Source organism: Macaca fascicularis, chromosome 4, assembly GCF_037993035.2.
Source record: "Macaca fascicularis isolate 582-1 chromosome 4, T2T-MFA8v1.1".
NCBI lineage: Eukaryota > Metazoa > Chordata > Mammalia > Primates > Cercopithecidae > Macaca > Macaca fascicularis.
In genome coordinates this window covers 57,926,606-57,951,650 of record NC_088378.1, presented here as the reverse complement: position 1 = coordinate 57,951,650, position 25,045 = coordinate 57,926,606, and the positions used below count along the sequence as shown (strand labels likewise).

The window sequence follows — 25,045 nt, the reverse complement described above, 5'->3', positions numbered from 1 at the left end:
AAGAATACATTACCAGCCACCTAGGCATCCCTTAATCCAATCCACTGGCCACCATCAGAGCCCCCCAGGCCACACTCTCATCCACACTCCACCCCGACTCCAGCTCCCTGCGCTCTGCCTCTGGCAGGGATGAAGGATCCAGTCTCTCCATGTCTTCACTGTGATTATGATGACAGCCATCCTACTAGGTGTGAGGTGGCATCTTCTTGTGGCTGTGATTTGCATTTCTCTAATGGCTATGGATGTTGAGCCTCTTTTGATGAGCTTAGTGGCCAACATATACTTCTCCGGAGAAATGTTCATTCAAAACCTTTCCACATATTTGTATTGCATTATTTCTCTTTACAATATTGAGTTGTAAGAGTGCTTTATATGTTCGGGATACCAGTCCCTTACCAGGTATATAATTTGCACATATTTTCTCCATACTCTAAGTGCATATGGTGGGGTTGCACAGTTGCAATGATAGCTTTTAGCCAATGCTTTGAGAATCTGGGTTTTCCCTAGAAAGAGACCTCAGCAGGTCAAACAATGACAAGCCCAATGAATGAGGCTTATCCAGGGTGTTCCAAACAGGCCAAATAGAGTTCTCTGGGGCTGGGGCTTTTGAAGGGCTCCAAACCCCACGTGCTCTTCCAGCAAGTGGAGACTGTGGCCTTGCAGCTGTCAGTGACATGGGGAATCCAGTGTTTTCTGGGCATAATAAATCAGGATGTACTGTGCAAACAAGAAGTAAAAAGAAATGTTAGGAGGAAGAATATAAATTTTCAAGTACGAGTTCGGAAGTACTAGAAAAAAAACGAGGAAAAAGGCAAGGCTGGCTTGGTTGTAGTTAACCTGATGGAGAAACGCAGCTGTCTGCAATAGAGGGCTCGAGCTGTTAGGTTCCTCTGCAATGCCGAGAGCACCTCTACAACTAGCCCTACATCATCCTCTCTGTCGAGGCTGAATGCAGCTCTTGGGCCTTCAGTGCCAAGGAAGCCACAGTCCCAGACCAGAGGAAGGGCTGAGGATGACAGTGGAAAAGGAGGTGGTGGGTGCAGAAGGAGAAGGCTGACAGCAAGGATTTCCTGAGGATAAACAAAAAATGTCACTTGAAAATGGAAAAAAAAGTAAGGGTATAAAGAACAAGATGGAAATCAACTGTAATTCCATTATGGAGTGTTTAATTTTAGGGTTTTGGCACTTTTGCATATAATTATTATACAATTATCATCATACAAATTTTTATACAATTATCATCATACGACTTACGATTATTTTAAGTGACTAGAGTTTATCTTTTTGAGCTGGGTTTGGGTTCATAGTGCAGAGTTCTCTCACTTTGGTCAGTTAACCCCATTTGTTTTTGGCCTTGCATCATTTTATTTTATGTATTCATCTTTAATTTCAACCTATAAAATGAAAGGACATAAACAGGTTTTTCACATGGGTGGATTTTGGGAGGCTGAGGCTTGGTGTCCCAATGATCCCATCACCTAAACAGTAAGCATGGTACCTAACAGGTGTTTTTTCAGGCCAGGTGATCCTTGTCTCTCTCCGGTCTGGTCATTTCCAGCATCTGTGGTTCATGTGAATTCAGTGTTTAGCTGCCACTTTCAAATGGGAACATGCAGTATGTGGTTTTCTGTTCTTGCATTAGGTTGCTTAGGATAATACCCTCTAGTTCCATCCATGTTGCTGAAAAGGACATGATTTTGCTGTGTTTCGTGGCTGCATAGATTTCCATGGTGTCTATGTACCACATTTTTTTTCATTCAATTCACTGTTCCTGGGCACTTAGATTCTGATTCTGTGTCCTTGCTAGTGAGAATAGCACTGCAGTGAACATATTGGTGCATTTGTCTTTTTGATAAAATGAATTCTTTTCCTGTGGATATATCCTGAGTAGTGGGATTGCTGGGTAGAATGGTAGTTCTATTTTAAGTTCTTGGAGGAATCTCCAAACTGCTTTCCATAGTGGCTGAACACTTTGCTTTCCCACCAACAGTGTCTATTTCCTTTTCTCTGCAGCCTCACCAACATCTCCGACTTTGTGACTGGTTAGAGACGGTAACTCATTGCAGTTATGATTTGCACTTATCTGATGATTAGTGATATTGAGCACTTTTTCATGTTTCTTGGCCAATTTGTAGGTCTTCTTTTGAAAAGTGTCTGTTCATGTCTTTGCCCAATTTTAATTGGGTTTTTTTCTTCTTGCTTGTTCAATTGTTTAAGTTCCTTGTAGATTCCGGATATTGGACCTTTGTCAGATGCATACTTTGCAAATAGTTTCCCCCATTCTACAGGCTGTCTATTTAGTGTGTTGCTTGTTTCTTTTTCTGTGCAGATTTCTTTAGTTTAATGAGGTCCCACTTGTCCATTTTTGTTGTTGTTCCAATTGTTTTTAGTGTCTTCTTCATGAAATCTTTGCCAGGCGGTATGTCTGCATTGGTATTTCTTAGGTTATGTTCCAGGATTTTTAGTTTTAGTACTTACATTAAATCTTTCATCCATATTGAGTTATTTAACATATATGGGGAGAGCTAGGGGCTCAGTTTCCTTCTTCTGCATATGGCTGGCCAGATATCCCAGCACTAATTTTCAAATAGGGAATCTTTCCCACATTGCTCATTTATGTTGAAGATTAGATGGCGGTTAAGTGTGCAGGTTTATTTCTGGGCTCTCTATTATTTTATTTACTAAATAAAATAATCATGAATGTAATATTTTCATATTAAATAATTAAAAATTTCTACAACAGGCACTGTGGTTCATGTCTGTAATCCCAGAGCATTGGGAGGCCAAGGTGGGAGGATTGCTTGAGACCAAGATTTGAAGACCATCCTGGGCAACATAGGAAGACCCTATCTCTACCTAAAAATAAAACAATTTGCCGGCCCTGGTGGCGTGTGCCTGTAGTCTATTCTAGAGGCTGAGTCTAGAGGATCACTTGAGCCCAGGAGATGGAGATTACAGTGAGTGATGCATATGCCACTACTTCACTCCAATATGGTTGACAGAATGAGAAACTGTAAAAAGCCATAAAAATAAAAAGGATTATCACAATTTTTGGTCACTGCATGGAAAGGATCCCTGAGGTCTAAAGTCCAGCATGCTATTTTACTAGTGATACTGTTTGGAAGAATAAGGTCATGCTTCAGAGAAGTGTCTGCTTTTCCACAATCAAAGAAGTAGAAAGAAAATGCGTTTTGCTGGGATTTCTTGTTCAGTTAAAACTTGTGCAGGAATTCCATCCGTTAGCACTGAGAGAAAGTGGCAGAAGACGTTAAGAAAAATGGCTGCTAGGATCATCAGCAAAGGTAATGAGTGGCATGAGACGCTGAGTCTACAACGGCCTCATCATCTCCTGGGGGCCTGTGGGCTTGCTAAGGCTTGCACTCCTGCTTTCCAGAAAGGCACAGTGGTGAGTAGACAGGCGACCTCCCTGAAGGGAGAGCAGGAACCAGAACAGGCTAACAGAGGCTTCTTGATATCATCTTCCACCTTCAGAAAAGATGAAGCGTTGGTTTAAGTGGCTGAGAAAAACCTGGGTCTGTTGTTCTGGGTGATCCCTTCCAGGCCCTCCCCATTTCGGAGCCTCTCCCCCAAATAAGGAACATGTATTTCCCTCCAAACCTACCCTTTGCTCTGCAGCCTGTCCCAACCTCCACCCTCCTTCACCACACCACAGAGCCAGCTCAGGTCCTGTTACAGCGCATGAGGGCTCAGAATTGAGGCTGGTAATGAGGGTTGTGCACCCCCAGGGAGGGCCTGCTCCCCCTTCTCACGGAGGGGTCTAGAGGACCTGGGGGAGCGCTGTCCAAAGAGAGGTCTTTGTTTCCGTGTTCCCTGGCCTTGGGTGGGCTTGCAGGCAAACCTCCTTATTTCCCCTTTGCTCTCAACCTCTCCTCTCCCTGGGAGCTGCACCCATAGCTTTGAATGGGACTGCCCCTGCCCCGCCCCATTCATTCCTAACCAAGTTCAGTGGTGGGCATGGAACTCCAGCAGCAGGTCAGCTGCCCTGCCCGAGTCCACTCTGCTCCAGGCAGGGCCATCAGCTGGCTCAGGATCTGGAGTGTGCAGGAGGCAGAATGGCAGGGGCATCGCCCCAGGACCCGGCCAGGAATCCCATGGGTCCAACGGGCCTGGCTTTTTCTTGAACCTCAGTCCGGACATGCTCCACTCTTCACCTTCTACCTTAACTGCTGGGACCTGAGCTGCTTTCTCTGGGAATGCAGCCTTTGGAATTGGGTGGGCCAAGGCCCTCACAGCCCCCTCGTCCTGGGATTCTCCCAGATCACTCTCTTTGTAGCCTTCTCCAGGGACACCCTTTCTCTTGACATCCTAGGTGAAGTGGTCACGCTGCTCCTCTCCTACTGTGCAGACTGCCCATGCCTGAGTTCCTGCTGCCTGCAGGCCACATACCGCTACCCTTCCCAAATAGGAACCTGCTCTGAAACAGGCCTGAACTGGCTGAACCCTCTCAAGCTCAATATGCCTTAAGCCTTGGTATGGGCCCCTCCCTTTCCCTCTGGCCTCTGACAGTGAGAATCCATCAGAACTCAAGGTTGAGCTGCCCAGGTCATTGCCAACAGGCGACACCAGGTCTCATTCATCTGTCTCATGTCAGGATGAGAAGTTCCCGGCCTCTGGGACTCTGGGAATTCTCCTTCCACATCCTCCCATCTCTCCCATCTCACCCATCTGCCCCTTGCTCCCCTCCCAATATTGCCCACATTACCTGTCAATCTAAACAACTCTCCTCAGCTGCCAGCTAGAATGAAGCAGAGGAGGATGATGAGGAGGAGCCTCCAGGGAATGAGGGTGGTGGCCATGGCTTTGGGGTGGGTTGTGCCTTGGGCCACAGTGGGTGGTTCTGAAATGGAAACACAGGAGTGACAACCCTTGTCCAGGCCCCAAATCTTAGGAGATGCCTCCTCAGCTCCTGCCACCCCAGATCATCCTAGAAGGCAGACCTTTTGTCCTCCTTTGCTGTGGGGCAACCTCTGGGACAGGTCCTGCGGTAGGAAGGGAAAGGGGGTGTCCCCTGTCCTCCGGGAGCTCACACGGCTCCTGAGGGAAGCAAGGTGACAGCACAGTCCACCCTCCTGCTCTGGCGGAAGAGGAGGTGATGCCCCAAGGCCAGGGAGGGGAGGGTCTTGGGCCCTGGCATTGGAGGTGATTTTGATGGATTTACAGAAACAGACGAGGGAAGAGGAAAGAAAAGGCGATTCTAGGAGAAAGGAACACTAACGAAAAAGATATGGAAACACTATGACACCCACAGATTCCAACTTGGTGAGAAATGCACCGTGGGTGGAGCAGAAGCAAGTGCAGGGAGGAAGAGGAGTCAGGAGGAAGAAGGCAGAGGAGGATGAGATAGCACAGGCATGCCAGCACACCCAGGAGGAGCCTCTCATGAGGGGGTCATGTTTATACTCACTCAAACACTCACACATGCACTCACACACACTCACACACTGGGCTGATAATATATGAACTCAAGACAGCTTCCTTTTTTCCCCTCTCACTTACTTGTTGGATCCAGCATTTGTTCCCAGTACATCAAAAATTCTTCAAGCCATGTCTTACAATCCCCCATTGAAATCTTCTGGAAGAACGTGGTCACCTCCGTGTTCTTCTCCCACTTCTCTTTCATCTTCTTGGCTCCAGGTTGAAGCGCTGTCCACTTTCTGTTGTTTGAGTCAAAGAGGAGGAACGTCTGTCCATTGAAGAGGAACTGCCAAGATCCTCTGCCGTGTCCTTGGGCTTCGTGCTCACAAGACATCCGGGCCTGCAGAATGAGGGGCTCTGCCCCATTGGAAAGAGATCAGTTCTGATCTTGACAAGTCCTGAGCCCCACCCTGCTTCCTTTCCTGGCTCCTGGACTTGCTCTCTCTGCTGCATCCTGCCCATGCTTCTCAGCCTCTTGTGTGACACAAACTTCTGGTTTTATTTTTTGCATGAAACCAATAAATGCCTCTAAGTCACTACTGTATCTGTTCCCTGGGCCATTTTAAACTTACCAATGGGCATTAAATTCTCCACTTGAATGTCAGGCAGTTGCCCTTTGAGGAAATCCACCACGTCTCCTAGTGTTTCAGTTTGTTTTTCCCAGGTTTTTGTGACATTGACTTTCTTCCCCAGAGAAGCAAAGGCTTTGGCCTTGTGGTTAACACAGTCATAGTGAAGAAAAGGCCTTTCATCCACCAGGCCTTGAACTGCACACCATCGTGGTTCAGGTCTGAATTTAGGAATGATGATGAAATCATAGCAAAGACAGTGTGTGTCTATGGAAGAAAAACAAAGGAGGGGGTTAGTGTGGGGGGAAGTGGAACTTAAATCCCCTCCTCCCCCTTATGGTGACCGCAAGTGAAGGCCTCTGAGGAGCTGGGCTGGCAGAGCAAGATGTGCCAGCCAGGACTGTCATGAAAACTAGCTAATGAGTAGAGCGTCTCCCTTGCTTGAGTACATGGAGGGGAAGGTTCCTGTGGCCATGAAACCACATGTCCCCTCCAGACATGTCCCACCTGCTCTGTGCCCACGTTGGTCAGCACATGACCTTGTCATGGAGGTGCCAGGCCTGCTGTGGCAGGAAAAGGCCTGGATGAGAAGGACCCTCAGCAGCAGTCCATGTGGACTGCAGGAGGCGGGAGAGGGTGTGGGAGCTGCCCTGGGATGCTCCAGCGCAGTGGACGGAGGGGGGGGCAGTGAGGGCAGAATTCAGTTTTGATAAGCAAGTGATTATTGTCACGGGTCACAGGATTTAATACGTTGGCAAAGCCCTGGTGAAGTCGCCCATCTGCTATAAGCATGAATTCCTGGAACCTTGGAAAGGGATGGTTCACAGGGCAGGAAGTGGAAAATCCAGAACTTCTAAGTCAGAGTATAGAGGAAAGAACCAAAAGGCTCAGAGAAGCTCCCATGCCAGAGTGGCTGCAGTATGAAAATCCAGAACGATGTCCATCCTCTGGGCTCATGGGATGCCTGGAGGACTCCTGTTTACTCAGCATATAAAGAAGGCCCTGGGATAAGGCAGCAGACTGTCAAGAAGCTCAGGGATGCCTGTTGCTGAAGGCCGGGATTGGGGGTAGGAAATGCTCTTCCTGAAATGGGCTCCCAGTAGTAATGGTGATGGAAAATCCTGAAATAAGAGATCTCAATTGGAGGCCGTCAACTGTCAGGAGGAAGGAGGGTGCAATGATGGAAATAATTAAAGAAGTCACAATGCTAGCTGGGGACCTCAGCCATACAAAGGTATGCCCATGGCTCATAGAACAAAGGAGTCAAAGATCCAAAAGAAATGGAAACTCAACCCGGATACTGCTAGAGTTAAATAATTACAGCAAACAAAGATAAAACGCAAGGATGGATGACCTGGAGGCTGAAAGAAGTCACCCCAGGAAATAACTGAGCTCCTTTGCCCAGCTTTGAGAACTGAGCCACATCTCAGTCCCAGAGTCCATTACTAAAAGGAGCGCCCAGAGGCCCTGGTGGGCTCCTTCAACCTCACAGCAACTGCAATGACTCCTTCAGACTCTCTCACAGAGCCAGATAGGCATTCACTCTGGTAAATGTACACCATGAAACAGCAAATACCCAGACATTCCTGGTGAACAGTGTGTGGTCTGACCTTCTCCCAGGGACCTGAAGCATTAACTTGCTCCCCTATTACTCATGAGGTGCATTTAGGGCAAAGTAACAGACGGACACCTGTGTCAGGTCCAGCTTAGAGGGATGTGCTGGGTTCATTCGATGATAATTTCACATTTCCTGGATTTGTACCAGGAATGGATAGTGTTTGTCGTTAATGTAGTAACTAGTGTAGGTTGTGCTGGTCATATGACCTCCCCTGTCACTATTCAACTCTGCTCTTGTAGCTGGGATGCAGCCATAAACACTCTCATAAGGGGTGTTACTGGACCTACCAATATGGCTATTTGACCCTGGAGTCCCTAAGATCCCAGAGGCATGTGTGGTTGGAAAAGGTGCTATGTGGATTTCACGGCAATTGCCAACCACAGAATCACAACAGGGTCCCCTAGTGCTCAGAAGCAAGGCTGTGCCACTCAGAGCAGCAAAATCCCCTCACTTAAAAGTGGCTCCAAGTGTGGTTCTGGGCCCTGGTGGAGATGAGCCTCCAGCTATGGGAGGGCAGTGACTACACAGCCTCAGAGCTGCCCATCACACGGTGGCTCCTCACCCTTTAGGTCATTAGGAAGATAGGCCCAGCAGTGAGAAGACGCAAGTGGGTCTCCTGGGATGGGCTGGAGCAGGGCCACAGGGAACCAAGAAGCTGCACAAGCAGTTGGCCCTGATCCTCAGGACACCGCATGGGTGCACCCCTCACCCTCAGCTCACACCTGAGGCTTCAGAGAGGGTCCCTGATCGCCCCAAGGGACCAATGATGCCCCCCAGCAGCAAAGGAGGGGGGCATTGACCCCAAACCATAGAACCTCCACTCGCATCCATCACATCCACACCACCCAGAAGCCACAGGCAGGGTCGGAGACACCTGTGACTCTTTAATTTACAGCACTTGGAGATGACACCCTAGGGGATGGGGAACCAATTGCCAGGACACAGCATGTGCCCTCATCTGGGGTCAGCAACCTAGGATGGTGTTCAGATGTGTTCTCCCTTTTATCTGCAGGTTGCCGTTGCCTGCTGCTGCTCTACAAAGGGACAGGACTTGACACACAGAGAACCCATGGCCAGCAAGGACCAAAGTGCCTTCAGCCTTTCCTTTCTAGAAAGGGTTTGCTGACTCCTGCCTGCGTAGTGACTGTTCTATATAACCCTATCTCCCCAGTAGGAAGAACAGGTGGGTCTGGGACCCAAGGGAAGTAGTGGGCGCCTCTACTCACGGGTGCTCCCAGGGTCATCCTGGGGGAAATGGTTCTTCCCATCCCCCCTGCACTAAGTTCTGTGGAAAGCGTGGGGTGTGTTTGCTGGGGTGTGTCCTCAGGCAAAAGGGGAGAAGGTGCTAGTTGGTGGAGGAGGTGCTAAGGGCTCCTTCATGGATGGGGAGGTAAGGGAGGCCTGTGTGGTGACTGGGGTGAGCTGAGACGGAGAGTGAAAGGATGCGACTTCGGTGGTGAAAGTGAATGGTGAGGGGAGGAGTAGGAAGTGTCTGGTGAGCCCCTGGGTGCAGGTGAGTGTCTGCCCCAAAGTGTAGGGGGAAGTTCCAGGGCAGGAAGCCCTGGAGGTGCTGGAAGGTTTGTGTGGTGAAGAGCAGGTCAGAGCAGAGCAGGGCTGTGGCTGGTGGGGGGGTCTGTGATTGCTTCCCTGTGGAACTTCCCTTCACCCCTGTCCTGACCCCAGCCAAGGTTCGGGGATCTGGTTTCTCCTTCCCTAGGGCGAGTGGGGCTCTGGGTCTGCACCAGGGAGGGTCTACACCAGGGATCCCCGCCCCACCTTGCCCTCTGTAGCCCTTTGGCCCCTCCACCCTCCTCGGATTCCTTTTCAACCTTCTTTGACGCTCCCCCTGGCCTGCGGGGCTAGCAGCAGCTGCAGCAAGCCGACTCGGTGGAAAGGAGCCTCAGAGGGGAACTGAGTGCCTTCAGCTGGGCATGTTCAGGGAGATAGCGACGTTCGGAGAGATCGCAATGTTCAGGGAGGCTGCAATGCTCGGGGGGATCGCGATGTTCGGGGTGATCGCGATGTTCGGGGAGACCGCTATGTTCGGGGAGACCGAGGTGTTTGGGGGAACCGCGATGTTCGGGGAGATCGCGCTGGTCCATCCAGCAGCCTCCTGGCCTACAGGGCAAGCAGCAGCCACAGGAAGTGGACCCGGCGGAAAGGAGCCGCGGAGGAGAACTGAGTGTCTTCGGCCGGGCATGTTCGGGGAGATCGCGATGTTCGGGGAAACGGAGATGTTCGGGGAGACCGTGATGTTCGGCAAGACCGGGATGTCTGGGGAGACCGCGATGTTCGGGGCAACGGCGATGTTCGGGGGGACCTCGATTTTCGCGGAGATCGCAAAGTTCGGGGAGACGGCGATGTTCGGGGGGACCTCGATTTTCACGGAGATCGCAAAGTTCGGGGCGACGGCGATGTTCGGGGGGACCTCGGTTTTCGCGGAGATTGCAAAGTTCGGGGAGGCCGCGATGTTCGGGGCGACGGCGATGTTCGGGGGGACCTCGATTTTCGCGGAGATCGCAAAGTTCGGGGAGACGGCGATGTTCGGGGCGACGGCGATGTTGGAGGGGACCTCGATTTTCGCGGAGATCGCAAAGTTCGGGGAGACGGCGATGTTCGATGTTCGGGGAAACCGCGACATTCGGGGAAACTGCGACTTTGGGGGAGATCTCGACAGTCCGTCCAAAAGCTTCCTGGCCTGCGGGGCAAGCAGCAGCCGCAGGAATCGGACCCGGCAGAAAGGAGCCGCGGAGGGGAACTGAGTGGCTTCAGCCGGGCATGTTCGGGAAGATCGAGATGTTCGGGGAGATGGCAATGTTAGGGGAGATCGCGATTTTCCGGGAAACCGAAGTGTTCGGGGAGATCGCATTGTTCGGGGAGATGGCGATGTTCGGGGGGACCACGATGTTTGGGGGGATCGCGATGTTCGGGAGGACAGCGATGTTCGGAGAAACCGGGATGTTCGGGGAGACGGCGATGTTCGGGGGAACCGCGATGTACCGGGAGACCGCGATGTTCGGGGAGACCGCGATGTTCGGGGAGATAGCGATGTGCGGGGGAACAGGGATGTTCGGGGAGACAGCGATGTTTGGGGAGATCGCGTTGTTCGAGGACATGGCGATGTTCGGGGAGACCGGGATGTTCGGGCGGATCGCGATGTTCGGATAGAACGCGACGTTCAGGGAGATCGCGCCGGTCCTTCCAGAAGCTTCCTGCGGCAAGCAGAAGCCTCAGGAAGCCGACCCGGCGTAAAGGAGCCGCGGAGGGGAAGTGAGTGCCTTCAGTCGGGCATGTTCGGGGGGATAGTGATGTTCGGGGAGATCGCAACGTTTGGGGAGACCGCAATGTTTGGGAGATCGCGCCGGTCCATCCAGAAGCTTCCTGGCCTGCGGGGCAAGCAGCAGCCACAGAAATCGGACCCCGCGGAAAGGAGTCGCGGAGGGGAACTGAGTGCCTTCAGCCGGGCATGTTCGGGGAGACCGAGATATTCGGGGAGATCGCGTTGTTCGGGGAGATGGCGATGTTCGGGCGGACCGCGATGTTTGGGGTGATCGCGATGTTCGGGGAGGCCGCGATGTCCGGGGGGACCGCGATGTTCGAGGAGACAGCGATGTTCGGGGAGATCGCGCCGGCCCATCCAGAAGCCTCCTGGCCTGCGCGGCAAGCAGCAGCCGCAGGAAGTGGGCCGGGCGGAAAGGAGCCGCGGAGGGGAACTGAGTGGCTTCAGCCGGGCATGTTCGGGGAGATCGCTATGTTCGGGGGGATCGCGATGTTCCGGGAGACGGCGATGTTCCGGGAGACGGCGATGTTCCGGGAGACGGCGATGTTCCGGGAGACAGCGATGTTCGGGGAGATCGCGATATTAGGGGACACAGCGATGTTCAGGGAGACCGGGATGTTCCGGGGGACCGCGATGTTCGGGGAGATTGCGCGGGTCCTTCCAGAAGCCTCCTGGCCTGCGGGGAAGCAGAAGCCGCGGGAAGCAGACCCGGCGGAAAGGAGCCGCGGTGCGGAACTGAGTGCCTTCAGCAGGTCATGTTCGGGGAGATCGAGATGTTCGGGGAGATCGCAACGTTCGGGGAGACCGCGACGTTCGGGGAAACCGCGATGTTCGGGGAGATCGCGCGGGTGCATCCATAAGCTTCCTCGCCTGCGGAGCTAGCAGCGGCAGCAGGAGTGGGACCCGGCGGAAAGGAGCAGCGGAGGAGAACTGAGTGCCTTTAGCCGCGCATGTTCGGGGAGATCGAGATGTCGGGGAGATGGCAACGTTCGGGGAGATCGCGATGTTCGGGGAGACCGCGATGTTTGGGGAGATCGCACCAGTCCTTCCAGAAGCCTCCTCCTGGCCTGCGGAGCAGGCAGCAGCCGCAGGAAGCCGGCCCGGCGGAAAGGAGCCACAGAGGGGAACTAAGTGCCTTCAGCTGGGCATGTTCGGGGAGTTCGCGATATTCTGGGAGACCGCGATGTTCGGGGGAACCTCGATGTTCGGGGAAACAGGGATGTTAGGGGAACCAGGATGTTCGGTGGGACCGCGATGTTCGGGGAAACGGAGATGTTCCGGGAGACCGCGATATTCGGGGAGACCGCGATATTCGGGAAGACCACGATATTCGGGAAGACCACGATGTTCGGGGAGACCGCGATGTTCCGGGAGATCGCGCCAGTCCTTCCAGAAGCCTCCCCTCCTCTGAAACCCGCTGCAGTCCACAGCCCACCAGGTTTGGACCCCGCCCCGCTTAGGCTCCATCCCCGAACTCACCGGCCCGCCCTGCCCTGGACCAGCCGGACAGCAGGTGCAGAAAGGAGAGGCACAGAAGGAACGCAGTGCTGGCGGCCGCTGCCATTGCAGACCTGGAGCCGAGGGGCAGGAGGCGCGGTCCACGTGGAGTCTTGCTGATGAATCGCTTCCGGGCTCCCAGGCCTGCTAATTATAGAGGCTGCCTAGCCCCGCCCCTCTTCGCGGCACCCCGCCCCGGGGCGGGCTGGGATCCACTGGGCGGGATCCTAGCCTGCCCTTGTTAGGGATGCTCCACCCCGTCACGCTGTCATCTGGCAGCTGCCTGGCTGATGAAACTTTCCCCTCCAACCCGCCCCCGCGGCTTGGTGGCGGCTTGCACAGGCCCCGAGCGGGCCAGGACGCGATTCCTTCCATGGCCCCATCACCTAAGTTTTCAACACAGCATTTATCATTACCACAATGTAAACACGCACAGGAAGCTGAAGAAACTTGCACAGGCATACTCAGTGGCGGCGGTGTCTCCCCGTCACCGCCTGCGCCAGCGACACCCGCCCTCCCCTCTGCCGATGTCGCGGAGTCCCCGCCCCTCTCCGTTCAGGGCGCAGCCGCTTCCCCAGTCCGGAGCGGACCTTCTTTGCCTCTCCACTAAAAGCATGAGGTCTTTGAGTATATTCTATATCCCTTCATGAATTCTGGAAAAAAAAAAAAAAAAAAAAAGAAAGCCCTGGAGGCCTACAGTGATCAATCATCATGTGATCAATTGTGTTTCCATGGAGAGCAGAAGCCGAGGGAGGGGTCTACGCATGCGTGGGGCTCACTTTGCCACACACCTTCTCGGTCCAACCACACCCAAATCCATGGCTGCATCGGCACCTCGGCTCAGTCTCTGGATGGTCACTGCAGCCATCCTCAAAGGGGCAACCCGAGTGCATCCTTGTCTCAGTCATCATGAAACCATCTAGATCTGTGGGCAGAAGCCAGAGGGAAGTGGGGAGCCCAGTGGCCCTTGGCCTCAAGGGAGGGCTTAGCCTGGGGTGAAGACTGGGCAGAGCCCCTGAGTCCCACTCTGTCCCCAGCCACTCAGCCGGTTCCACTATTGAATGAGAAGAATAGGCACAGACCTCCCACTCGCACAGTCTTCATGTGGGGAGACCTTCACCTGGTGACCATCAGTCCCCAGGGTCCTGAGGATGTGGGAAAGGGGAGGAGGCCTGAACCAAGTCCAGGACCTGTCTATGCTTCAGGACAGGGACATGGGATGGCAGCCATCTCTGTGATTGAGCAGGGACACAGGAGCCAAAAGGTTCTGGCCTGAAGCACTAGAGCCTCTGTCCGGGAGGGGCCATGTGAAGGGTAGTCTGGAGGACAACAGACACAGGGGGGTGGGCAGTTCTCAGATTTGGGAGGGGCATAGCTTGGTGGGTCCAGGGATCTGTGTGTGAGAAGAGCCTCCCATGTACAGGGCTGAGGGCAGGAGCTCAGGTTACTCCTGGGAGGAGGCCACTGGGAAGGCCCTGGCAGCCCCACCCCTGAGGCTGGGTGACCTGGGTCAGTGACTGAGGGAACAGGACGAAAGCAGGAGGAGGCTGGCAGGAGAGCCCCATGCAGGACAGCCAGATGACAGGAGGAGGGGCCTCTCTGCACACCTGGGCCCTGGTGCCTCACCCCTGCTGCAGGCATCTGGCCACCAGACTCAGGTCTGCCCATGATGGGGATAGAAGTGGCTCAAAAGTGACTGTAATGGCTGTGATCTAGAGATCTTGCATTCAGACGTGGAAGTCAGCTGATACTGTGGCTGAATATTCCTGTGCAAGATTCTTCAGCTTTCTGGGCATGAATGTCCACACGTGGAAAAATGACAAATGCTACAAACACAGATGAAATGAGCAGATTCTACAAGGAACCTTGTCCTTGCACATGCTAAGCACCCAGGGCAGGTCTCCTATTTCAGTTGTGAGCCCTGTTGCCCTCCCTGAAGTCAGCAAATGCCAGGCCCACCCTGAGGAGAGCTGGAGCTCTGAGCCCAGGCCGTGGCCTCTTCATGGCCCTGGGGGTGCTGTGAGGGGGTGGAAATGAAAGCAAGACCCATCATCAGGACTCAGGCGTGTTTTTCAGACCCACAGAGGATGATTTTTCTCTCCACCACCTGGTGAGCCTGACATGATTTAAGGGTGGTTGGAGGCTGAGTGAACCAGTGAATGAATGAGACATTTGTGGGAGTGAATGGGGCTCAGAGGAATAGCACAGGTGCAGAGGGGAGTTTGAGCCCCCCAGGGGCCTGAAGGTGGCAGCATCGAGGTTGGAGATCTCATGATTGACACAAGTTGGTAATACTTTTTTGCCTTTTTTTTTTTTTTTTTTGAGACAGAGTCTCGCTCTGTCGTCCAGGCTGGAGTGCAGTGGGATGATCTCAGTTCAGTGCAACTACTGCCTCCCAGGTTGAAGCGATTCTTTTGACTCAGCCTTCCGAGTAGCTGGGATTACAGGCATCTGCCATTGTGCCCAACTAATTTTTGCAATTTTAGTAGAGACAAGGTCTCACCATGTTGGCCAGGCTAGTCTCGAACTCCTGGCCTCAGGTGATCCACCTGCCTCGGCCTCCCAAAGTGCTGGGATTCTAGGCCCCTGCATTACAGCCACTGCAACTGGCCACAATGTGGAAATTTGAATGCCCACCTAGGTGTCCACAAAGATTTTCCAAGGAAGAATAACTTTGGTTTTCAACCAGTCTGGGGGTGCTTCATCAGGATAGAATCTTCTAGAAAACATAGTGTGATGATGGACAGCAAACTGCTGTCTTCATCTGGTTTGATTGAGCCTAGAGTGCACCAGGGCCAAAAGAATCTTGCCTTTTTTTTGTTTGTTTGTTTTGTTTTGTTTTTTTTGAGATGGAGTCTCACACTGTTGCAGGGGCTGGTGTACAGTTGCACAATGTCAAGTTGCTATACTCTCCACTTCCCAGGTTCAAGCGATTCTCCTGCCTCAGCCTCCCAAGTAGCTAGGATTACAGGTGCCTGCCAACACACCTAGGTAATTTTTTTGTATTTTTAGTAGAGACAGGGTTTCACTATATTGGCCAGGCTGGTCTTGAACTCCTGACCTCGTGATCCACTCGCCTTGGACTTCCAAAGTGCTGGGATTACAGGCATGAGCCACAGTGCCCAGCCGAAAATCTGTGTTTTAAACAAAGAAGGAACGAGTCTGAAAGCGGAAATGGAAATGGGAAAAGATAAGGGGGCCAGGAGGAAAGAGAAGGAGAAAAGAAGGGTTGGGGTCTGAGAGGGAGCAAGAATCCAAGCATTTCCAGATCCATGGACTGGAGTTGCAAGTGGGCAGGGCGGGGCCACTGGAGCTGTGACAGCCTTGAGGGCTGGGGTGACTCATGCAGGGGCCCTCTGCTTCCTCCAGGCATGTCACACCCTGGGCTCCAGGTCCCCAGTGGCACAGTTGCTGGTGCAGAGTTGGGTGTCTGCCTCCAGCTCTATTCCTGCTACCAGGCTGGTCCGGAGTGGGTCGGGTCAGTGAGTTCCAGGCTGGACCCTAAGCAGGGGTCCTGGGCCAACATAGGAAGTCTTGGACTGTAGGGGTGCGGGGGGTCAGGAGGGGGGGGGGCTTCTGGAAGTTTCTGAAGGTCTCCCTGGGATTTAATGCGGCATTGCCAGCTGGAGCCAGCTTGGCATGGGGAGAGAGATGTGAGACTGATGAAAAGTGTGCAGCCTGATTTAAACCAAATCCTGAGCCCTTTCCAAGAACAATAAAGCATATTGTAGTGGCTAAAACAAACAAACAAACAAAGTAGGCTTTCTTGAGAGATACAGCACCTATCATTTTTAAACTTTACATTTAACATTGTCTTTTGAAAATAGTGTATATTATTTGATATTTTAAAATCCTGCCTGGGAGTTTCAGTGATTTATGTGATGAGTTTAGTAATTCACCTTTATTGTAATTATTACTGTTTAGGATTTAGCTATGCCATCTTTTTTGTTTGTTTATTTTAAGATACGGGGTCTTCCTCTGTTGTCCAGGCTGGAGTGCAGCGGCGTGGTCATAGCTAGCTGCAGCCTCTAGCTCCTGGGCTCAGGCCATCTTACTGCCTCAGCCTCCAAGTAGCCAGGACTACAAGCATGCGCCACCCACTGGGCTAGTTTTCTATATTTGTTTGTAGAGATGGGGTCTGCCTATATTGCCCAGGCTGGTCTTGAACTCCCGAGCTCAAGCGATCCTCCCACCTCGGCCTCCCAAAGTGCAGGGATTACAGGCATGAGCCACTGTGCCCGGTCCACGTGTATTTATTGTGTTTTTTATTGCTGGTATTTCCCCCTCCATACCTGTGCTCCATTTAGTATACTGAGGTTTTCTTGGGTTGGTTAAAAGTTATATATTCTAGTTTTCTTCTCAGGGTGGCTGCCCTTAACCTATGACTCATACCAATATGTATCACATTTATTGGTATTAACGGTTTCATTTTATTCCTAATTTTAGAAGTATCAGCACATTTTCCTATTCCTTTCCCATGCCACCTCCAGCCCCATTTTCCTGATATCTTTCCTAGCTGTAATTCTCGGTTACTCTTAGCTACACTTCCTTGTTTCTGTGATCCTAACTTCACATTTCCCTTGTTGTGAGATAACAGTAATCTGGAACAGATTCTTTGGTCACTCATCCTCCTCGGTTCTCTTTTGGCATCTCCTGTGTTTCTCTTGCTATTGAGGTACCTTCCTCTAGACTATTTCCAACTTGGATCTTCAGGAGGCAAATATTCTTCAGGTTTTCTGTTTTGAATAATTCTGATACATGATGGGCAGGATTCAGCAACTGCCCCCTCAAGTTTCCTGTACCTTTTCTAGAATGATATGTTCTAGAAAACACTGATAATAGGACAACTAGCTGCTGTCTTAGCCTGTTTGTTTGAGCCTGGAGCGTACCAGCAGCAGGAAAATCCAGTATTTTTTTTTTTTTTTTTTTTTTTTTGAGACGGAGTCTCGCTCTGTCGCCCAGGCTGGAGTGCAGTGGCCTGATCTCAGCTCACTGCAAGCTCCGCCTCCGGGGTTCACGCCATTCTCCTGCCTCAGCCTCCTGAGTTCACGCCATTCTCCTGCCTCAGCCTCCCGCCACCTCGCCCGGCTAGTTTTTTTTTTGTAGTTTTAGTAGAGACGGGGTTTCACTGTGTTCACCAGGATGGTCTCGATCTCCTGACCTCGTGATCCACCCGTCTCGGCCTCCCAAAGTGCTGGGATTACAGGCTTGAGCCACCGCGCCCGGCCTGAAAATCCAGTATTTTAAGCAAAGAAGGAATGTGTATGAAAGTGGGAATGGAAATGGGAAAGGAAAGGGGGCCAGGAAGAAGGGGATGGAGAGAATAAGGGCTGAGGACCTAGAGAAACCAGCTACTAGTCTAGGCACCGCTAGTCTAGGTACTGTGAGTCTAGGCACCGCTAGTCTAGGCTCTGCACAGTCATAAATAGAGAGATTTTCCTGGATTCTCTGAGTGGGCCCAGTGCCATCACATGAGCTCTAAAAAGCAGAGAATTTTCTCAGGCTGGAGCCAAGACAGATGCGTCCGATGTCAGAGAGATTCTAAGCATGAGAAGGATTCCATGCACTGTTGCTGGCTGTGAGCTGTGGGGGCCGTGAGCAAGACTGCAGAGGGGCCTCTAGGAGTTAGGGAAGGGCTGCAGCTGACAGCCAGCAGGGAAGCTGGGACCTCAGTCCCACAGGTCCAAGGACTGGATTCTGCCAGCAACCTGAATGCACTTGGAAGCAGATGTGTCCCAGAATCTCCCAATCAGAGCCCAGCAGGTGGATACCTTGATTTTGACCTTGAGGAATGGGAGGAGAGAAACCAATCAAGCCATCTCAGGCTTGTGACCTAGAGGATTGTGAAACAATAAAGATGTACTGATTTAAGCAGGTAAGTATGTGGCAATTTGTTATCACTGCAACAGAAAAGATGCCTTCCTATTTAAATGAGAATTTGACTGGATATAAAATTCTAGGCTCAAGTTCTTTTCCTTCATATTTTAGAAATAATACTCCGTTGTTATCTTGCAACCAGGGTTGCTGTTGTGTAGTCTGTTTGCCAAGTGTTTCCTTCTTCCTTCCATTGTTTCCCTGGGGTAATTTGGGAAAGGGAGCCAGAAGCCTTAGCTTATTTCCTGTCTTCATCCAGTGAATTTGTACCATTCCAGGCTGTTAATCACAGTCTCAAGGAGGTAGAGAATAGTTTCTACTTTAACCTACCCGTTCACAGATGCACTTGTAGATCAGACAAGCTTACTGTTTTTCTCTTATTCGACTAGTGCTAGTCTTCTCTCCTCCTATTTTATAAATATTAAACTTATTGAGATGTAATTTACAGACAATACTTCTTTGTGAACATAGGAGCTTAAAGTCTCTTATATTTAGGAGTATATTGAAACATGTAGGCATTTGCTCATATTATAAGGCATGTTCCCAGGTTATAAACATTAAATAGATGAATGATATTACTTCAGTCATATATCATCTTACCAACCTGTCAATTCTGTAGAAAATCACGTTTCTAGCATTACTTGCTTCAGGTTTTCAGAAGAGAAAAACAACAATGTTTTCACCGAACATTGGCTTTTAAACAAAATGAATGCTAGAACTATGTTAAATTCATTTACTTCCTATCATTTCTATATTTCATAGATTTCATAAAATTGGCCCACAGTCTTAAATTTATTATAATTATAACAGAAATCTTAGTAAAATACTCCATCCCTTTCAGTTATTGGAAACACTAATGAATTCTAGACTTAAACAATAAATAGCACATTGTAGAACAGCAGTACTGTTTATAAACTGAATTCAGTTGAGTTAATCAGACATGACAAGATATTTTTATGATTTTAACAAGCTTAATGAACAATGTTGAATAGATTTAAACACTTTTTAAATAATATATCTAAATGGTGTGAATTATGGTAACACTGCCTTTGAGAAGAAGTCATGAATTTTGGATTTAACATATAGGATGGCACCCTAGGAAAATGTTAAAAACTCAGGAGAATTGTACCTTTAAGAGTGGAATTGACTAATGAAAATATACATTACCACAGTCACCTCCTGGGATGCCTAGACATTTACTTATGATGCAAGCATTTTCCTGCCTAGAAACAGCAAAACTGACTGTTTAGCTCTAACTGGCAGGCCCCACAGGCCATAGCAACAACAGAGTAAGAAAACCAGGAAAATTTTTTGCTCAATGGTTTTTTTTTTTTTTTCATTTTTTTAAAAGCCATTGAAACATAGTAAGCATAGTTATTTTTAAATCCCTCCCTGATAATTCTAATTTTTTGTTGTTTTTTCTTTCTTTCTTTCTTCCCCCTTTTTTTTTTTTTTTTTCTTTTTTCAAACAGAGTCTCACCCGATGGCCAGGACTGAAATGGAGTGGCATGATCTTGGCTCACTGCAACTTCCATTCCCTGGGTTCAATCAATTCTCGTGCCTCAGCCTCCTGAGTAACTGGGACTATAGGCGTGAACCACCAGACCCAGCTAATTTTCATATTTTTAGTACAGAAGGGGTTTCACCATGTTGGTTAGGACGGTCTCAAACTCCCGACCTCAGGCGATCCACCCACCTGGGGCTCCCAAAGTGCTGGGATTACAGGGGTGAGCCACCGCACCCGGCAAGATAATTCTAAAATCTAAAGCTGCACAGTCTAACCCAGCAGTTACTAGCTACGTGAGGCTATTGAGAGCTAGCCTTAACAACTAGTTTAAACTGAGAAGTACTGTCAGTATATGGTGCACACCAAATTTCAAAGGTTTAGTATAAAAATGTCAAATGTCTCATTATTCATTTTTCCATTGATGACATGTTGAAATAATAATTTTGGTTAAAAAAATTTAGTTAAAGCATATTGAGAAAAATGTTGTAAAAACATATTTTACCTGTTTCTTTTTATTTTTTCAATGTGTTCACTAGAATATTTAAAATTCCCTGTGTGGCTCACACTTGTGGCTTGCATTATATTTCTATCAGAGTACTGATCTAGAGGTTCCATGTATTTTCTGTCTCTGTTGCACATTTCAGCTGGTTCTTCTTGTTGCTATCTTACCTCCCTATGTGGTTAGTTATCTTTTTCTACCTTCTGGATACAGTGTTTTAAAAATTGCTGTTGACAGAATATAAAGTGTAGGATGGGCTGGGCATAGTGGCAACCGGGGCGAGTCATTCTGCCAGGCTTGGGAACTCTGCTACTCAGGAAACTTTTCTCATCACCGACCCAAATCCTGTCCCAGATGGGAGAAGCAGTGAGTGCTGTGCCTAGGCTCCCTGCCTTCCCAGTGCTCCCAGCATCACACCAGCTCCTCCCCAGTTGCTGTGGGGTCCCGACTCTCCATGTTCACCATACTCCCAAAATTGGCTTCCCATCTTCACTGCCCACCAAGCATCATCCCAGCCCCTCCAGGGTCACTGCCTGACCAGGTGGGGGTTGGGTGAAGAGGCAGAGATCAAGACAAGACACCTGGTCCAGTTTGACTTTAGGTTCCTCTCTGAAACGTGACTGCATTCCACATCCTCTTCCTCTGGCATCCTCAGCTGGGAGGATGTGTAGGACTGTGTAGAATCTTGGCGGGTGATGACCAGTTCCTGCAACCGTGGCTTTTCAGCTACATTGATTTTTCCTAAAACGGACAAACAGACTGGCAACAAGTTATGGAAATACTGTCTTCCTTACTAACAATAGAGATGTGTACATGTATCAATGATGGTTTTTAAAACAAATATAAGCCCATAGGCACTCTACTGAAAGCAGATTCTATCTCAAAATAACACATGTTCAAGATCTTCCAATACCCACACATATAGATTGTTTTCCTTTTTATCTCTGCACGACATTACACAGAATGACTGCATCACAACAAATGTAACCAGTGTCTGTGTGTGAAGATCCAGATGGTCTCCAGTCAGTTACTTTTACAGAAACGAAATGCTGCAGAAACTGTGTTTCCATGAATCTCAATTTAATTGTGTAGAATAAATTTCCAGACACAGAATTTCTGTGCAAATTAATGCACTTTTAAAGCGTCTCATGTCACGGGATGGCAATGTTGGCGACACTCTTGTCTGTGATTGTGAAGACCCAGCTTGGGCAAAGGAGGGTGAAACAACCACTATAAAGGGAGGGGAAACTGAAGGACAGGGTGACAGGTTTCATCAAGAGTAAAAAATATCCAAGTCTGAATTAAGAATATCTATACATATGCATTTGAAATGGCATAAAGACTCCCTGGAAAGATTCAAAGAATCCAATATTGTCTTATTCCAGGCTGTGGCCAACGAGAGTGGACCCAAACAGGGGCGGGGGAGCCTTTCACACATGACTTTTCATGGTTTCGATCCTGAAACAGGTGAAAATATGTAGGTGAAGTAAGAAAGAGTGGGGCCAGGAGGCCCAGGGAGGGTCACCGGATGGGCTCGCCTGATCTGTTGTGGCCCCCGAGGGTCCTGGGACGGGGAACACGAGCAGAGGCGTGCGGGGCTGCCTCAGTGAGGAGGCACTGGTTCTAGATATCTACCAAACGGTGTTGTCACAGGGGGGATATTATAGGCGATTGCTGATTTCAACCACAGACGACTTTGGGGGAAAGTTCCGCTCCTGGGAGTTTCAGTTTCCACCCCTCCGCGTCCTCTCTGGCTTCTGCGAGCTCCGCCCAGGGCGTCTGCTTCGCGGGAGCTCCGGACCCAGGTCCCGCCCTGTGGAGACCCCGGAGTGGGTGCCCCGCTGCCGGCCGATACCCCCGGGCCTCCGGGTCCACAGTGTCCGGAAAAAAACGGCCTTTCGAAGACCTGGGATGACTCGCTGGTCGCGACAACGGACCCGCGGTTCCCGTGTCAGAAGAATCAAGGAAATGCGGGGCCTGGTGGGAAGAGGAGCACGAGGTTCCTGCTTCATCCTCGCCGGGACTTTATGTTTTTAAATAATATATCTAAATGGTGTGAATTATGGTAACACTGCCTTTGAGAAGAAATCATGAATTTTGGATTTAACATATAGGATGGCACCCTAGGAAAATGTTAAAAACTCAGGAGAATTGTACCCTTAAGAGTGGAATTGACTAATGAAAATATACATTACCGGCTCAGTGTGTAGACCTCACCGTCCCGCTCGAACATGGGGCTCCGACAGTGTGAGCCCCGCGAGGACCCCCATCCTCCTTGCCCTGGGGCCGCTACTAGGTCCTGAATGTCCAGGGTCCGGAAGGGGCGTCAAGTTGTCGCCTCCTGGATCCCGCCGCTCGCAGTCCAGGGCTCCTGGTTTATAAGCTGGGCTGGGGGCCCGGAGCATGGATGTCATGGGGCAGAGAAAACCTTGGGTTGGTTGGAAATGAAGGATGGGAGGGAGAACCAGAGAAAGGGAGAGGAAGGAAGCAGGTAGGGCCAGAGAATAAAGAGAAACCTCCGCCAGGAAAATGGGAAGACGATGACACACTCATAGCCACACACTCCACCAACTCTCCCTCTCCTGCTCTCTGCCTTGTAAGGAACGCAGGCCCCACCCCCTCCAGCCTCACTGTGTTTGGGGTCACCCGTTCCAGCGGGGTGAGGCGTCCCCTTGTGGGTGCGGTTGGCATTTCCCTGAGGGCTGTGGATACTGAGCACCTTTTCCTGGGTTCACTGCCATTTGCATTCTTCTAATGCCAGTGGGCAAGGGGAGGTCCCCAAACGCTGGTGGGACTGCGACCCCAGCCGGTGCGGGGCTCTTGGCAGCGCATGGGGAAGTGAATTCGAAGACCAGTAGGAAAATAGAGAAAGGATGGAGATTTATTGTAAAAGGAAAAGTAAATACTCAAGTAAAGGGAGTGCAGGGGAACTCAAGAGAGAGGCAGGGGCAAGGGGGCTTGGGGCTGCCACCTTTCTGGGTTTCTTCAACCAAGGGGTGGAATATTCATGAAAATTCCTGGAAGGACAGGTTTTCTCAGAACTCTGGTGCCTCGAATTTTTATACCAAATATGAGTATTCTCAGAACTGCTAGGGAGCTGACTAGTATGTTAATCAGCATGTAATGAGGTCCTACGTGAAATCTGGGTCAAATCCAGGGGCATGTTGAGTCCACTCATTCTTAGCTTGGTCCACACGCTGTTTTTCAGCATCTTATCAGCCCACAGCCGCTGCAGATATTTCAACAGATTCCTTTTGCTCGTCACCTGAAACTGCTGCCTAAAATTTTCTGTTCTTTTGAGACCACCGTGTAGTTTACCTGTCTCACATTGGAGAAATGTCTATTCAAATTCCTTGCATATATTTAAATTGGCTTACTTCACTTTATAATATTGAGTTGCTAGAGTTCTTTATATATTCAGAATAACAATCCCTTACCAGATACATGATTTTCAATTATTTTCTCTCATTCTGGAAGGTTTTTTTTTTAACCTTCTAAATGGAGTCCTTTTTGAAGCACAAAAGTTTTACATTTGCATGAAATGAAAGTAAACTACCTTTTATTGTGCTATTTGTGCTACTGGCTTCAGGGAAGGAGGGGTGGGCAGGAAGCCCCCTAGAGTCCCTGTCTCCCTCCACAGCAACTCAACCAGAAAACCCATTCACCATTCATACAGGCATGTTATCACACACAGACACGCACACACCTAGAGACATGCAGGGACAGTCTCTCGCACACACTCACACCACGCAGGCACACACACTCACACAAACACACACACACACACACACACAAATGCATGCAGAAATACAGACACAGCCATGCACATACATGGACACACACAAAGACACACAGAAACACACGGGAGAAACACACGTATCATCTTGAGAGTTGCCATGTTGGGCCCATCCTGCCCAAGCACCTTTCGCCTCACCAGCTGTCTCCCAATTCATGAAGGAGTTCTGAAGCCCTCAAGCAGGCAGTCACTGTGTGATCTGAAACACTCAGACAGCTCTTCACTCTGACCTATCTTCCTGGTCCCCCCCGGGATGAAGCAGCGTCCTGTTGGTTTTCACTGTAGCAGAAGAGAATTCTCCCTGGGGCAGAACTGCTGGGCCACCAGAGAGTACCCCTCTGCTCTTTGCCCTCAGGGCATCTTGATCTGCAGGGCAGAAGGAACTGCCCCAATCCTCAAAAATGAACTCTTTATGGATTCCTCTTCCACCATGATGCCAATGTCTCTTTTGTCTTCTCTGTAGCCCTTGGCTGTGGATCCCAAGCTGTGTGCCAAGGAGCTCAGGGCACAAACTGGCTGTGAGCAAACCTTCTGGGCTTACTGAACTATTTGTAAGATGAGCACTGCCATCTGCTGGAAAACACTACAAAGTACCAGTCTAAGGTATTTTATAGTTTCAACATCAGACTATGCACCATTACAAGTTACAGGTGTGCGCCATCATGCCTGGCTAATTTTTGTATTTTTAGTAGAGATGGAGTTTCACCATGTTGGTCAGGCTGGTCTCAAACTCCTGACCTCATGATCTACCCACCGCGGCTTCCTAAAGAGCATTTGTTCATGTTTGCTGGCCACTTGCAAGTCTTCTTTTGAAAAGTGTCTGTTCACATTCTTTACTTGGGATTTTGTTCTTGCTAGTTAAGTTCCGTGTAGATTCTGGATATTAGAGCTTTGTCAGACACACAGATTTCAGATATTTCTCCCATCCTATAGGCTGTTTACTGTGTTGCTAATTTTTTTTTTTTTTTT

At 50.0% G+C, this 25,045-nt stretch overlaps 1 protein-coding gene across 1 annotated transcript; it reads right to left on the bottom strand.

Annotated features, from left to right (window-relative positions):
• Window positions 1–1,149: 1,149 nt before the first annotated feature.
• Window positions 1,150–12,526, bottom strand: LOC102131633 (UL16-binding protein 1). Its single transcript, XM_005552111.5, has 5 exons — window positions 12,383–12,526; window positions 6,009–6,272; window positions 5,518–5,793; window positions 4,724–4,858; window positions 1,150–3,486 (listed from the first exon to the last, which is right to left on the bottom strand). Exons 1-4 carry the CDS (start codon window positions 12,465–12,467, stop codon window positions 4,746–4,748), a joined length of 738 nt encoding a protein of 245 aa, XP_005552168.2. The 5' UTR covers window positions 12,468–12,526; the 3' UTR covers window positions 1,150–3,486; window positions 4,724–4,745.
• Between the last annotated feature and the right edge of the window lie 12,519 nt (window positions 12,527–25,045).

Bases quoted from the DNA above. Each gene is read 5' to 3' on its own strand.
- LOC102131633 (XM_005552111.5), bottom strand. From the start codon at position 12,467: ATGGCAGCGGCCGCCAGCACTGCGTTCCTTCTGTGCCTCTCCTTTCTG. The intron at 6,273-12,382 runs GTGAGTTCGGGG...TTTCTTCCATAG, and splicing joins GTCCAGGGCAGGGCGGGCCG to ACACACACTGTCTTTGCTAT. The intron at 4,859-5,517 runs GTAAGTGAGAGG...TTTCCATTTCAG, and splicing joins ACAAATGCTGGATCCAACAA to AACCACCCACTGTGGCCCAA.